Source organism: Schistocerca serialis, chromosome 9 (genome assembly GCF_023864345.2).
Source record: "Schistocerca serialis cubense isolate TAMUIC-IGC-003099 chromosome 9, iqSchSeri2.2, whole genome shotgun sequence".
Lineage (NCBI taxonomy): Eukaryota > Metazoa > Arthropoda > Insecta > Orthoptera > Acrididae > Schistocerca > Schistocerca serialis.
The window spans coordinates 406,468,629-406,484,883 of record NC_064646.1 but is presented as its reverse complement, the minus strand read 5'-3'; the positions used below and the strand labels follow the sequence as shown (position 1 = coordinate 406,484,883).

Genomic DNA, 16,255 nt, shown 5'->3' with positions numbered 1-16,255 from the left:
AAGACAATAACATTTAATTTATCATAATTTTACATAAACGGAATATTATGGGTTTTTTTTTTACTACTCACTTCTTGGAGCATACTTATACGATTACTTGGTTTGGGCAGTGGGGTTGGACTCCCCTGCACTAGATGAATACCGGCCTGGCATCCATATTCCGCCTCAGATACACGTTACGTTAACATTTGCAGTAGTAGCACAAAAATATGAAAACACAGCGAGAAATGTTAGACAAGCCTGCAGGATGCACTGTTGTGTTTAACCACAAACGGCACCTGTGCAATGTCCTTAAGACTTTGCAGATGTAAGTCGCTGTCACAATAGTATTCTGTGTAGTTGTGAGGTGCATTATGTCGGAGCTAAGTGAATTTCAGCATGGGCAAATTGTTGGTGCTGATAGTGGGCACTTCCGTAACCAATGGAGCCGAAGTGTTCGATGTTTCAAGAGGCACCGTATTGAAGATTTATACCGCATACGGGGAAAGGGGTAAATCATCAGAAAAGTCACAAAGCGGACGAAAATGTGTTCTGCGTGATCGTGAGAGGAATGTGACAAAAACTAAGGGGCCAACAGCAGCAAAAGTCGCTGCAGAAATAAATGCCGCACCGCGAACACTCTCGACTCCAAAACACGAAGGGAACTCCAGAAGCGGGGAATTTCAGGGCGAGATGGAATTTCAAAAGCACTCAACGATGCAAATGCCCCTAACAGGAAAAAATGGTGCCGAAGCCATAAAATCTGGACTATAAAAAAATGGAAGCAAGTCATTTGATCGGTTGAGTTGTTTCACACTGTGTCCAATTTCTCGACAAGTTTACGTCCAAAGAATGAAATATAGCGGGGGGTTCTGTGGTGATATGGGCAGCCATTGTGACCACGGTTATTTTGTAAAGTCGCGCTACTCCCAAGGATTATGTGGCCATTCTGGTTTATCAGGTCCATCCCATGGTATAATGTTTGATACCCAATGGTGATGCTGTGTTCCCAGACGACAGAACGCTTATTCAGACAGCTCATAGCGTCCAGGACTGGTTATGTGAGCAGGAAGATGAACTGTCATCTCCCCTGGCCACCACAATCACCATATCTCAATATCATTGAGCCTTTGTGGTCTACTTCGAAAAGATCGCTATCTACCTGTGCTTGCCACTGTTTTGCAGGAAGAACGGTATAAGATTCCCTTGAAAACTATACAGGATCCGTATTTATCCATTCCGAGATAAATGGAAGCTGTTTTGAATGCCAACAGATTTCTTGCACTATGAATGCCAACAGATTTCTTGCACTATATTAGGCGTGGTACTGCCTTGTTATTTTGGTGTTTCCATCTTTTTGCCCGCAGTCCGCTGTAGAAAACGTTCCCACGCAAATAGGATTAACCCTTGCAATACATACGGAAGAAGAGGGTGAGGGGAGGGCACTTAATGCCCACCTTTTGAAAATGTTATCTTACCATGTACTTTATACCTTGAAATTTTTAAAAATTTTTGTTTCTAGTTATTTCTTAGAGTAGAATCCGTAATTGTTTTAAATTTTTCAGTAAAACTTAACCAACAAATTTTAGTCTTAGTAGTGAATGTGACTTCACAATAAATGTCTTTCATATTTTCAATTTCATGACCCTTATTACACATCTGTATATCTTTAAAAGATACGTTTTGAATAAAAGTCGTGGACAATTTTTATTTGCTGATCATAAAGTACCTCTCATCTCAGTGTACACATTAAAAAAAAGGCGTTGGTATTCCTAACAGATATGTTAAGATTCTGGACCCTACTTATTTATCAGTACCTATTTAAGAAGTATGTGGCTAATATAAGTTAATAAACGAAATTCCTTTTTTTTTTAATTTTTCGTAGTAGACATACAGTACTCATCCCCTTCCTGGTATTACCCGTTATGGAAAATGCTTTAGTATTGCTAGGATTAGCTCTACACGCAGACAGATGGGTTTACACGGATTTACGCTAGGGGAGCCGGAACGATGAAAATGACGAAATTAACGTTTTTGTTTGTTTGTTTTTTTTTCATTACAAAATTATTTGGAATTTTCTGAATAAAACAAATCAAGTTTCACCCTTCTAAGTGAATTCTAAGTGTGTGTTTCATCGCTGCAAAGTTGACGCGCCGCGTAAACGGTTGTAGCGACTTGGCGTGCCACCTCTGTCGGCGCCGCTCGCTGGCTGCAAGCAGGGTATCTTTGCGGAATTCGACAGTGATATGTTTTCCAACGTTGTATGGCTTTATCTCTGTGACAAGTGACTGTTCATATCGGTAAACATAAACGCTATACGTGTGTGTTGACTTGTGGAGTTTGCTTTGTGTTGTTTAGCTGTTCAATTTTGCGTATTTGACGAATTTTGCTCGTACCTGTTGTATGTATTTGGTTTGTGGATATCAATATGCCTCGTTTCAGCAACCGAGTGTTTAAGAAAAGGCACAATGAGTGGAAGAAGAAATCTTTTGTTGTTTCGAAGGGAGATGCTGACAGACTGCTTCACCGACTACTCCAAATGAATGTGATAGAACTTCTTCCAGCAAGAAACTGACAGCAAAGAAAAATTTTAAAACTATGAAAGTGACAGTAATTATGTGAATGTAACATTTCCTTGCTCTCTAATATTTTGAAACATAACGTATTATGCCAAGTTTGCAAAGAAAGAGGACTGGAATTGAAAATAACTTCACACGTTAATTTGGCATGTAAAATGTTATTGAAGTGTAACAAATGTGCTGCAGAAGTTTCGTTTCCTAACAGTATTCTTCGTAGTGGTAATAGTGGAAAGAAGGTGTATGATATAAATGTTAGGCTAGTGTATGGCTAGCGTTGCATTGGCAAGGGCAGTGCTGCAGGGGCAATGTTATGTGGAATTATGAACTTGCCAAAACCACCAACCAAGTTTGGATTTTATAATGAATTGGTGGGATCTTCTGCTGAAGATATTGCTCGAGCAACAATGAAGAAAGCAGTTGAAGAAGCTGTGACAGATAATGGGAATTGTAGAGATTTAACTGTTGCTTTAGATGGATCATGGCAACATAGTCATAAATCTCTAAATGGAGTTGTGACAGCTACCAGTGGAGACAGTTGCAAAGTAATTGATGTTGCTATTCTCTCAAAACATTGTAGATGTAAGGGCAATACCAAGTACGAACATAGTGAAAGTTGTGAAGCAAATTTTCACGGCACGAGTGGAGCGATGGAAGTAGAGGGAGTGAAAGCAATTTTTTCCAGATCACAGGACTGGTATAATGTACGATTCACTTACTATCTAGGAGATGGTGATTCTAAGGCATATAAAGCTGTAGAGGAACTCAAACCATATGGCAATGAAATTCACATTAAAAAACAGGAGTGCATTGGACATGAGCAGAAGCACATGGGGGCTTGCTTACACAAACTAAAGCAGACATTAGGATCCCAGAAGCTTAGTGATGGTAAGACACTTGGAGGAAGAGGAAGATTGACAGACGAAGCAATTGGGCAAAATACAAGAAGCATTGAGCATATGAGGAGAGCAGTATTGGCAATATTTTGTCATACTGCATCAACAAATGAGCACCCACAACATGCACTTTGCCCCACTGGTGATGACTCTGTGTAACTACCAATCAGGAAAGGAATACGCCCATAAAAACAGTTTGCCAAATGCTGTAATTGATGTAATTAAGCCCATATTCAGAGATTTATCACAGCCAAGTTTATTGGAAAAGTGTTTACGTGGGAAAACACAAAATCCAAACGAAAGTGTAAATAATTTAATTTGGATTAGGATTCCCAAAAGAGTGTTTGTGCCGATAAAAACATTGCATGTTGGAGTGTATGATGCAGTGGCAAAATACAATGAAGGAAACATTATCAAATGTGATGTGCTGTAACGTCAGGTTCCCAGCCAGGACAAAACACCATTTCCATAATGCGCCTAATTGATGATGAAAGACTAAGAGTAGCAGGAAGAAGAGACAAAAGCCTACAACATGCAGTAAAAGGGAACAAAACATCAGTGAAAAGGAAACTAACATTGGAAAAAAGAGGATGGGGCAGGAATGTGTTAAAAAACTTTGGAAGCCATTTCCCATAACTTTAAAATTTTCCACCTTTGAAGAACATTTTCTCAAAAACTGCTAACAGTATATCAATGAAATTTATACACGATATTGTTTACTTCTTTTCCTTCATTTTTATAACAAATTGTAAAAAAAATAGTGTATAATTCAAGAGTTATACAAGAAAAGTGCAAAATTTTAGAGAAAAAATAAGCATCTGTTTAAAAAAAATTGTAAAACAAAAACCAATACATATTTCTTAACATGGCATTATAACTTTGTAGAGAAATATTCACTGAACATGTCGTCCAAATTTCAGAGCAATATATTTAATGGTTTTAGAAAAAAATGATCCTTCTATTTGCTACAATTAACATGGAGTTGGACTAAAATAGAGGTAAATTTTCTATCATAGGATACGAATTTCCTTGTAATATACGGAAGATTCCTATTACTGGCTTCTATGCGTTGTTGTGCGGTCACTGCTGCGTGAAATGTTACGCAATAGCCGAGTACCATGCAGTACGAAGGCCGCATATCGGATCACCTGTGTCTATCTCACAGTATTTTCGTCCGCCTACAACAACGACTGCCAGAAACTGGTACGTTTGCAGCTAGGAAAATTTACTGCGGAGCTCCAGGGACGTACACCAGGGTTTGTGAAATGTGTGTATGAAAGCGTACGTGACAGCTGGGTAGGCCCTCTTAACATTTTTCCACACAAGCAACTTAGCATTTGGCGTCACCCGGTCCCCCCCCCCCTCCCCCCCCCCCCCTTGTGTCACTAGGGCGTTAAACCGGCCCCGCGTGACAATTACGAGGTACGAGGTGTGATTAAAAAACGTAGACAATGAATTTTTTAGTAGCAACAGCTGATGCTGCAAATGTTTGATTAATTTTTGTCCGAAAGCCTGGTCTGTTGAGGCAGGCAGTGGTAAGCTGCAACACCTTCTGAGTTGTTGCCCAGCGTCCAGAGACATTAGAGGTTGTGTTTACGTGCCTGTCGTGCACCATGGATTTCGAACAACGCGTTAACCTAAAGTTCTGTTTCCAGTTGCAAAACGTACTAAAGCTCACTAAATGTTGCGATTGGTGTACAACAATAATGCTGTAATTCTGAAGACTTCAGTGGTACGTTTAAAAGCGGAAATGAGTCTGTAGAAGAACAAAGTTCGGGACGTCCATTAACTTCAAAAATAGAAGAAAACGTGCAAAAAGCATTCAAACAGGCAAATAACTGAATGAGATTTCACTCTGTAGCGGAGTGTGCGCTGATAAGAAACTTCCTGGCAGATTAAAACTGTGTACCGACCGAGACTCGAACTCGGGACCTTTGCCTTTCGCGGGCAAGTGCTCTACCAACTGAGCTGCCCAAGTACGACTCACGCCCCGTCCTCACAGCTTTGGTGATAGAGCACTTGCCCGTGAAAGGCAAAGGTCCCGAGTTCGAGTCTCGGTCCGGCACACAGTTTTAATCTGCCAGGAAGTTTCAGGCAAATAACTAAGCTTATTGAAGAACTTAGAATCTCGTACGGGTACGTGCAAAACATTAACCGATAATTTGCAGATGAGACAGGGGAGCGCAAAATTTGCTCAGCCTTTTGACTGATTAACAGAAGGAAAATCTTGTTTCAGTCTGCACGCAGTCGAAGGATCGTCTTCATTCGGATTCGCACTTCGTGTCCAGAACTATAACTGGAGATTCAGGGTTTCCAATGGGGAAACCAGTGAATCTCCTCGCCCTAAAAAGGCACTTTAAGCAAAGTCATGATCATTTTTCCGATTCTGAGTGCGTAGTGTGATCACAGTTCGTTCTAGGGAAACAACTTTAAACGCCGAATTTTACAAGGGCGTACGGCAACGTTTGCGAAACGATGTACGAAGAAAGACCAGAAAAAGTGGGCCACTGGTTTCCTTCATTATGACAACGCGCCGTGCCACACCGCGCTTTTGATTCGCGAGTTTTTGGCCGGAAAAGGGTTCCTGTATTCTCACATCCGCCTTACCAGATTTTGCACCATGCGACTTCTGGCTCTTCCCAAAACTTAAAACCGTGCTTAAAGAAAAACGTTTTGACACTATTCCTGACATTGAGAGTGTTACGACAGAGCAGCTGAACGCCCTCCCAAAAAGAAGCCTTCCAGAAATGCTTCCAGTCATGGATTCAACGTTGGGATAAGAGCATTGCTTGTCAAGGATAGTACACTGAAGGAGATTAAATCAAATTCCATGTAAGCTTATTACTTTGTGTCTAATAAAATTATTCAGTTTCTTTGTGATCACATTTCGCACACATTTTGCAACGGACAGTCGTCAGGTGGAGCAGCTGGTGTACAATACGTGAGTCGCTAAAATGAGTACGGTATAAGGCTCCGGTCACAGTGGCACCGATGTCGGTGGATTCCGCGGAGCACGGACATCGGTCGAAAACGGCCGATCTTTTCAAATCAGTGCGCCACTAGGGGTCGCAGTGACAGTGTAGCCGATCTCATCTTCCGACTGTACGGACTTCAGACGACAAACGGTGAAAATCAGATCAGTTTTCTTCGGTCAAATCGATTGACGTTCTCACACAGGGAATATGGGCTGTGAGAAACTGCTAGGTTTAGCCCAAGAAGGAGAGTTTGTGGCATCCTGAAAATGAAAGCTATCACTATCGGAGTATAGTCCGAAATCTGTGGACTGGAATCGCAATTTTATTGGAAAGCACAAGCACGCAAAATCTATCAAATTTGATACATAAATTATAACCTCAAAAAATAATCTGTCGAGTCAGAAGGGTGGCTTATCTTGTGCTTATATGTAGTTAACCTTTTTTTAGGGGGTTGTGGTAGGTAGGTTTTAGCTGTCTACAAATTATTATTACTGCTTACTGGCGTTTTTTGTGCCATTAGGATGGTAATTCTGTTATAAGAAATTGCTTGCAAATATAATGTACGTGGTCTTCAGAATATCTTATTCTACACTTTATGCTTGTCTTTGACAGTCATTAAAGATTAATTCACGTATGTAAATACAGCAAAACATTGTTTGTATCCTTGCTTCTGAAGATCATCTTGATTTCTCCCTTCATATCATATATTCGTAAAACTTGTCTGGTTATTCCGATAACTGAGGACAGAGTGTACAGTACTCGCCATGTTCTTTGCGAGACAGATACAGCTCATTCACAAGCGTTAGGCGTCTTTTTAGCAGCAAAAGTCGCAATGCACTTCAGCGTGATGGTATCCGTCCCGTCGCAATGCACTTGAGCGTCATGGTATCCGTCCCACCCTAGGAGGTTCAAATCTAACGTACTTCATGCACAGATTCTGACCTAACCTAACCGTCCTGACTCCACCAAAACCGACGAAGGAGGTCAGACGCGCTGTGACAAGTTGTCGGCCGATGTTATCGGGCGATTACTCTGGCAACTGTTGCCGGTGCTACTGTAAACACAGCCTAAATGGTGTGCGGCTGAAATTGATCGATTTGGTTGAGGTGACTGATCTGTAGCTCACTCCGAGGTCTAGGATACGCTGAAAAGTGATAATGTGGTTGTGAGTTGGTGACGCCAACGATTCTAAATGCCAAATAAAGTTTATGGAAACAGGACTGACCTATAACGGAGCATAACGTTTTCATTCGCTCCATATTTAATCGGTCGATTTCAGCCTAAAGCCAGTTGTACAGTAGGCCTACTCATTTTACTTGCTCATGTGCAGGACACAGGTTAGAGATGACTGCCTGCGCCGTGTGCGTAACCGTGTGGCAGGAGTTTTGATAGTGATCCGATTGTCAAACTTTTTTTACATTCAAATGATACATTTGCTAGTATGGGTTCCTTATAAAAGCTTTATTTATTAAGTCTCCTCGACAAGCCCTAGAAGCTTGTAATAGGAATTATCAGACACACAATGAACAAAGCTGTTACACTGGAACAACTGTAGTCGGAAGTATAGTTCTATTTCATCCAAAGTACGAAACTCAAGTTGCTAATATTTTATTTTTATTTATTTATTTATTTTTTTTTACACATTTCAGCACAAGTAACTGATTCGGCATCAGAAGTCGCTGCCAGTCAGTGGGAGAGAGGAGAAAAGTTTGAACAGTTTTCGGAAAGCAGCGGCGGGCTGACAGTGATACAACATTGGAAGCTACGTGGCTGAGTGGTGTCGTAATGTACAGTTCGGGCTTGCGCTGAGATTTCTTTCAACTGTCTTTGAACGTTTGCAATTCTTTCCGTTCTGGGTAGACCTCTTGCCTTTCATATACTGATTTTTACAAATTCAACTTCAAACGTTTTTCTTGGAGGCTGATACAGTGCTGCTCACTTCCATAGGTATAATTGTAAAATTGTACAGTGAAAAAACTTAAAAAGAAAGAGGTCAAGCTTTATAGATTTATTGCCTCAACGACAAACAATGCAAATCTAGTAACACTAGTACCTAAATACATACTGGCCATTAAGATTGCTACACCATGAAGATGAGGTGCTACAGACGCGAAATTTAACCGACAGGAAGAAGATGCTGTAATATGCAAATGATTAGCTTTTCAGAGCGTTCACACAAGGTTGGCGCCGGTGGCGACACCTACAACATGCTGACATGAGGAAAGTTTCCAACCGATTTCTCATATACAAACAGCAGTTGACCGGCGTTACCTGGTGAAACGTTGTTGTGATGGCTCGTGTGAGGAGGAGAAATGCGCACCATCACGTTTCCGACTTTGATAAAAGATAGGATTGTAGCCTATTGCGATTGCGGTTTATCGTATCGTGACATTGCTGCTCGCGTTGGTCGATATCCAATGACTGTTAGAATATGGACTCGGTGGGTTCGGGAGGGTAATACAGAACGCCGTGCTTGATCCCAACGGCCTCGTATCACTAGCAGTCGAGATGACAGGCATCTTATCCGCATGGCTGTAACGGATCGTGCAGCCACGTCTCGATCTCTGAGTCAACAGATGGGGACGTTTGCAAGACAACAACCATCTGCACGAACAGTTCGACGATGGCCGGCCGGAGTGGCCGTGTGGTTCTAGGCGCTACAGTCTGGAACCGAGCGACCGCTACGGTCGCAGGTTCGAATCCTGCATCGGGCATGGATGTGTTTGATGTCCTTAGGTTAGTTAGGTTTAATTAGTTCTAGGCGACTGATGACCTCAGAAGTTAAGTCGCATAGTGCTCAGAGCCATTTGAACCATTTTGAGTTCGACGATGTTTGCAGCAGCATGGACTATCAGCTCGGAGACCACGGCTGCAGTTACCCTTGACGCTGCATCACAGATAGGAACGCCTGCGATGGTGTACTCAACGATGAACCTGGATGCATGAATGGCAAACCGTCATTTTTTTTTGGATGAAATCAGGTTCTGTTTACAGCATCTGTGTTTGGCGACATCGTGAACGCACATTGGAAGCGTGTATTCGTCATCGCCATACTGGCGTGATGGTATGGGGTGCCACTGGTTATGTGTCTGTCACCTCTTGTTCACATTGACGGCACTTTGAACAGTGGACGTTACATTTCAGATATGTTACGACCCGTGGCTCTACCCTTCATTCGATCCCTGCGAAACCCTACATTTCAACAGGATAATGCACGACCGCATGTTGCTGGTCCTGCACGGGCCTTTCTGGGTACAGAAAATGTTCGACTGCTGCCCTGGCCAGCACATTCTCCAGATCTCTCACCAACTGAAAACGTCTTGTCAATGGTGGCAGAGCAACTGGCTCGTCGCAATACGCCAGTCACTTTTCTTGCCGAACTGTGTTATCGTGTTGAAGCTGCATGGGCAGCTGTACCTGTACACGTCATCCAAGCTCTGACAATGCCCAGGCCTATCAAGGCCGTTATTACGGCCAGAGGTGGTGTTTCTGGGTACTGATTTCTCAGGATCTATGCACTCAAATTGCGTGAAAATGTAATCACATGTCAGTTCTAGTATAATATACGGGGTGTTACAAAAAGGTACGGCCAAACTTTCACGAAACATTCCTCACACACAAAGAAAAGATGTTATGTGGACATGTGTCCGGAAACGCTTAATTTCCATGCTAGAGCTCATTTTAGTTTCGTCAGTATGTACTGTACTTCCTCGATTCAATGTCAGTTGGCCCAATTGAAGGAAGGTAATGTTGACTTCGGTGCTTGTGTAGACATGCGACTCATTGCTCTACAGTACTAGCATCAAGCACATCAGTACGTAGCATCAATAGGTTAGTGTTCATCACAGACATGGTTTTGCTGTCAGTGCAATGTTTACAAATGCGCAGTTGGCAGATGCCTATTTGTTGTATGGATTAGCACGGGGCAATAGCCGTGGCGCGGTACGTTTGTATCGAGACAGATTTCCAGAACGAAGGTGTCCCGACAGGAAGACATTCGAAGCAATTGATCGGCATCTTAAGGAGCACGGAACATTCCAGCCCATGACTCGCGACCGGGGAAGACCTAGAACGATGAGGACACCTGCAATGAACGAGGTAATTCTTCGTGCAGTTAACGATAACCCTAATGTCAGCGTCAGAGAAGTTGCTGCTGTACAAGGTAACGTTGACCACGCCACTGTATGGCTAGTGCTACGAGAGAACCAGTTGTTTCCGTACCATGTACAGCGTGTGCAGGCACTATCAGCAGCTGATTGGCTTCCACGGGTACACTTCTGCGAATGGTTCATGCAACAATGTGTCAAACCTCATTTCAGTGCAAATGTTCTCTTTATGGATGAGGCTTCATTCCAGCGTGATCAGATTGTAAATTTTCACAATCAACATGTGTGGGCTGACGAGAATCCGCACGCAATTGTGCTATCACGTCATCAACACAGATTTTCTGTGAACGTTTGGGCAGGCGTTGTTGGTGATGTCTTGATTGGGCCCCATGTTCCTCCACCTACGCTCAATGGAGCACGTTATCATGATTTCATACGGAATACTCTACCTGTGCTGCTAGAACATGTGCCTTTACAAGTACGACACAACATGTGGTTCATGCACGATGGAGCTCCTGCACATTTCAGTCGAAGTGTTCGTACGCTTCTCAACAACTAATTCGGTGACCGATGGATTGGTAGAGGCGGACGAATTCCATGGCCTCCACGCTCTCCTGACCTCAACCCTCTTGACTTTCATTTATGGGGGCATCTGAAAGCTCTTGTCTCAACAACTCCGGTACCAAAGATAGAGACCCTTCGTGCTCGTATTGTGGACGGCTGTGATACAATACGCCATTCTCCAGGGCTGCATCAGCGTATCAGGGATTCCATGCGACGGAGGGTGGATGCATGTATCCTCGCTAACGGAGGACATTTTGAACATTTACTGTAACAAAGTGTTTGAAGTCACACTGGTACGTTCTGTTGCTGTATGTTTCCATTCCATGATTAATGTGATTTGAAGAGAAGTAATAAAATGACCTCTAACATGGAAAGTAAGCGTTTCCAGACACATGTCAACATAACATATTTTCTTTCTTTGTGTGTGAGGAATGTTTCCTGAAAGTTTGGCCGTACCTTTTTGTAACACCCTGTATTTGTCCAATGAATACCCGATTATCATCTGCATTTCTTCTTGGTGTAGCAATTTCAATGGCCAGTAGTGTACGAGGTGTGTGAGAAAAGTAATGAGACTTATTTTTTGTCTACATGAGTTTCTATTTTCTGAAACAATTTTGTCCCCCTCAAAGCAGTTCCCTTCGATAACTACACGCCGGCGCAGTCGTCGTCTCCAGTCTTGGTAGTAGCGCTGAAAGACAACATGTCGGTAGCATTCCTTTTAATGTTGTCCAGAGTTCCCAAAACGACGTCCTTTTAGGACATTTTTCGATTTCGGGAAAAGAATGAAATCACAAGGACTCAGATCAGGTGACTGAAAAGGGGGGGGGGGGGGGGGAGGGGTGGCAGCTGTGGAACAACAGGTATGCCGGAATGCCTTTTGAAGTCAAAAATCCCGTGATGGAAGTGGTCGTGTGACATGGGGCGTTGTCATGATGCAGCATCCACTTGTCTGCCATGTCCGGTCTCAATCGATTCACCCCTTGCCTGAGCCTTTCAAGTACATCGTTGTAAAACACTTGGTTGACATTGTTAAACTTCAGTCTCATCACACACGAGAACGCACTCATTCGCAGTTTTCGTCGTTTTTTAAAGATTAAGGTCTCCCTGAGAGAGGTTCATCTTTGGCACGTTCTCTGCCTTCCAGAAATGATTTGTGCCAGCGAAAAACTTGTGGTCTTGATAACGAATGTTCCCCATAGGCCTGTTTCAACTTTTCAAAGGTCACACTCATGGATTCGCCAAGTTTAGCACAAAACCTGATAACGTCACTCAAAATTCCGGTATTCCATTTTCCTAATACACTAAAAACCCAACTTCAGTGATGGGACTCTCAAAAATCACGTGATGGCTGTACGAAGCTGAATCGTGGACTGAGCATCTGGAAAGGATGAACACGCAGGTCTACACGAGTAGAACACAGCGTTGCTAGATCGCTCGCAGCGTAGTCATTTTTCCCGCTCACCTTGTAAATGCTTTTCATGGGATGGATGAATCTATGCTTTATTAGCAAGTTTTCAATACTTGGCTTCGTTTTTGTTAGGTTTCACCTTAAATCTCCGCAGTCAGTGATTTCCAATTTATTTCTTTATTTATTTACGTGTTCATCTTTAAGCAGTTTGGCAACTGCATCAAAAACCCTTCTCAGATGATCCTCCAGCGTCATTAATTTGTTGCATAAAAAGCACATAGGTTATCATTTATCTAACAGTGATAGAATGCAGCCAAACTTCGAATATATAGCGCTCATGTTTAAAATCAGTTTCCTGTGGACAAAAACTGGGCTGTTCAGGTAAATATGGCAAGACACAGCACAAAAATTGAGCTGTTTAGTAAATGTGGTACGACATAGCAATCAAAATCAACCCTGTCAACCCAACTAATGATCGGCAAGTCTCTACGCAATCTACGGAAATACAAAAAGAAAATTTGATAAAAAAATAACTGTCTTGGTATAGCAGACCTATTCATCACATTGATTCCGTTTAACTTAAGGTTCCTAACTATAGCCATTTTACAGACAGATGAACGAGGCCTCCCTACTTGCGAGTTGGCAGAAGCTGCAAAGTGATTGTTGTGTCATGTGATGTCCCAAATTAATACATCTCTTTATGAGTGACGAAGCGGTTCCTATCCCATTACGGGCAAAGCCAGATGCTTTTTCCAGTCCTCTGAAGACGGCAAAGGGAGTGGAGATAGAAAAATAATAACGTCGCTGAACGTTACGAGCAGGAGAGCAAAAATAAGAGTTGTTCCACCCTCTTAGCTGATGAGGCGAACGGCAACATACACAGGAAAAAACTTCAGCCTCATGATAAGAATTCGGAATTTTGGTTGTGACCTGCATTTAATGCGCTCCCTTTCATTTTTTTCTCGTTGCAGGTGAGAGTCGACCCCTGTGGTTGGATATACACCACTTTGGAAATGGCTGCGTAGTTCATAGGCTGATCTTGAGCTCCTACAGCGCCGCATTCTTAATTACCACAATCAACGCGTTCAGAAACTCATATCCGAACTTCCATGTATTCCACTGTTTTTTTAAGCGAATACGCGTTACATATTCCATTGTCACCAACATCCAAAACTTGAGGTATTTGAGTAATGCCACTTCTCAAAAATCCGCATATCCGGCTGCATTCGGGACAGCTGGTAACACCGGGCTGAGTTGGAAAGCTAAACTTCTAGATATCTTCGTTTAAGGAACGATACAATGTTTCTGTTTTCAGATTTGGGTGATTTAGCATACTTTATTTAACTACTGCAAACGATGAATTTTCAGTGCCCTAGAATGTCCATAGTTCATGGTCTAGCCGGCACGGTGGCAAAGTGTTCGGCCACCGTACTGGCTTAACTTTTTTGTAATAAGTTCTCATCGATTGAATTTAAAAGATGTCACGCGACATCCGCACAGAATCACTGGCAAACTGATCAAAAGAGACAACAAAAAGTCGTAATCATCGCTGCCTCCAGATCTGGTGCCATGGGTTCAATTCCCGGCCAGGCCGCAGATTTCTTTCGCTCGGGGACTGGCTGTTTGTGTTATTTCATATCGTCTTCATCGACTCGCATATCGCCGAATTGGCGCCAAACACTAGCGCCAAGTAGCCGCCGAAACTTGTAGAAAGGGTCTCCCGGCCAATAATGCCATATGATCATTTCATTTTAATTTCCTACAATGAAAATGAAGCGGAAAGACAACCGCGAATGTGAAGCACGGCAAGCTCCTGCAAGACTTTTCTCCGACAATGCTATTGTTTATAGTGAGGCCCGTGGCAAAATCCAGGAAGATCCACGGAGAATCGGTGTTTGTTGCTGTGATTTTCGGCTGTCATCACTTTTGTAAACAACTCCTCACTCTGCTTTCGAGTGAGTAACGATTCCGGATGAAGAGAATGTGAAACGCTGCCTATTTCCATCAAATAAAGCCTTCACTCTAGAACTGTTTTCCACCACAGAGATACGTAGCAAGCAATAACATTATGCGGCTGCGCGCGCTTTTATATTTTCACGGCAAATCGGCACGTTTATATCGTATAGTATGTTCGACTAATATGAAATTTGGCGTAGGCTAATCCCTGATTAGTTCTTATCCCTTAAAATTTGGTCTTTGTGGCTCTGACTATAGAACACACATCATTCCAGAAGTGAGCTCCGTTGGCAACTCGTGGAAAACATTATCTCAATTTTTTTCTCAACTGTCAGGTTATTGCTTTGGTTGACAATACACGCCTTTTGAATTTAATAAAGAGCTCTGTAATAGTCATGATGCATACAAAGATGTACATTGAATGAAAAAAGATTTCCCTCGTCATTTCTGTGATGTTTACCGGACAATCAGGAAAAGAAAAGTGTTTTCCTTACCAAGGGTATTACAACTCTCGAAAAAGCTATACTGTGAAAATAATCACGAATTTTTAGTGTGAGTGATTTCATCGCAATACATCAAGATCAATTTTCATCTATTTAATTGCACCTTACCTACCCATTTGTTGTAGAAACTCGCTACCGTATGGGTTTCCGGGATTACCTAAACGAACTTCCCGTTTGCTAATTGTTACAGGCGTTAACGTCCTATAGCGGGGGCATACAAGATCTATAGACGACAGAAACAAGAATGATAGAATCCAATGAAAAGTACGTACTTGCAGGAACAATAAACGTCATGTCTGGTGATGCTCTTATTTTTCGTCATTACACAACTTTTTCACAACGCACGCCGCATAAAACTATTCCTCCTCGTTATCGTAATATGAGAGTTCAATAGGAATTGGAGCTTATTGCTGTTTGGGATCAAACGGTCTCTTGCAATCTTCTCTAGGTATATGTAATACGCACTATATATACTGCGTTGTAATGACAAAAACTGTCAACCAGACTAAAAGCAGGAGATACACACGTAGAAATAAAAGGAATATAACCCTATCCGTAATAGCTTGACTACTACACAAAAATATAAGAAGTATAAGAATTATGGACCTAGTCACAATTTCGTCGAATAACCGATTTATCCACAATATTTACAGCTCTAAGCCCATCTTCTGATAACGGTATGGATTTCTTGAAACTTTTTGTGTTTAACTGCGTAAGTAGTTTATGCCGCCGTCAGATGATGGGCCGAACCAGCAAATTACTTAACGGACAAACTGTGACTGGTTGAAGTGTTGTTTTACATACAACAACAACGTACCCCGCAGAAGCCAGCTTCGGTAGTCCTTGCGCCCACGAACACAGGCATTGCGTATTTTAGACCGGACCATGGCGTGCTTCAGGGAAGAAAGCCGGCTATGCAAATTTACCGATTTACAAAGGGGGCGCCGAGCCGGTTGTACTGACCTGTAGCTAGTCTCATAGCTGTTGCCGATGACAGTTCTGTTGGAGGAATGACCGCCACTTAGCACGATACGTTATATCACTTCTCTTCACGAAAGCCGCTGGCTTACTGAGGCGGCGCGGTGACGCGAGACCTTGAGCGTTTCCCAGCCAATAAACGTCTCTCCAACGCTTTTGACTCGGAGAGGGGGGAAGCGCCGTGGTGGGGGTAGCGTCTGCGCGCCACCTTGCCGGTTCACGAACAAGCGGGTACCGCGACGCGCCGCATAGGGATGCAGTCTCTTTGTAGATCGTACGTGTGGGGACAAATTGTTGTGATCGGCAGCAGATCA

At 42.7% G+C, this 16,255-nt stretch overlaps 1 protein-coding gene across 3 annotated transcripts in view; it reads right to left on the bottom strand.

The window, feature by feature from the left end:
• The window catches only part of LOC126419052 (glycoprotein-N-acetylgalactosamine 3-beta-galactosyltransferase 1-like), a 190,099-nt gene extending 174,074 nt beyond the window's left edge, over positions 1–16,025 (bottom strand). For 2 of the 3 annotated variants that reach the window (XM_050086122.1, XM_050086123.1), the window contains exon 1: positions 15,927–16,025. In XM_050086122.1, coding sequence (XP_049942079.1) covers positions 15,927–15,942 — 16 coding nt within the window. In that variant the 5' untranslated portion in view covers positions 15,943–16,025. The remainder of the gene's footprint in view (positions 1–15,926) is intronic. The other variant, XM_050086124.1, reaches the window with a different exon arrangement.
• Between the last annotated feature and the right edge of the window lie 230 nt (positions 16,026–16,255).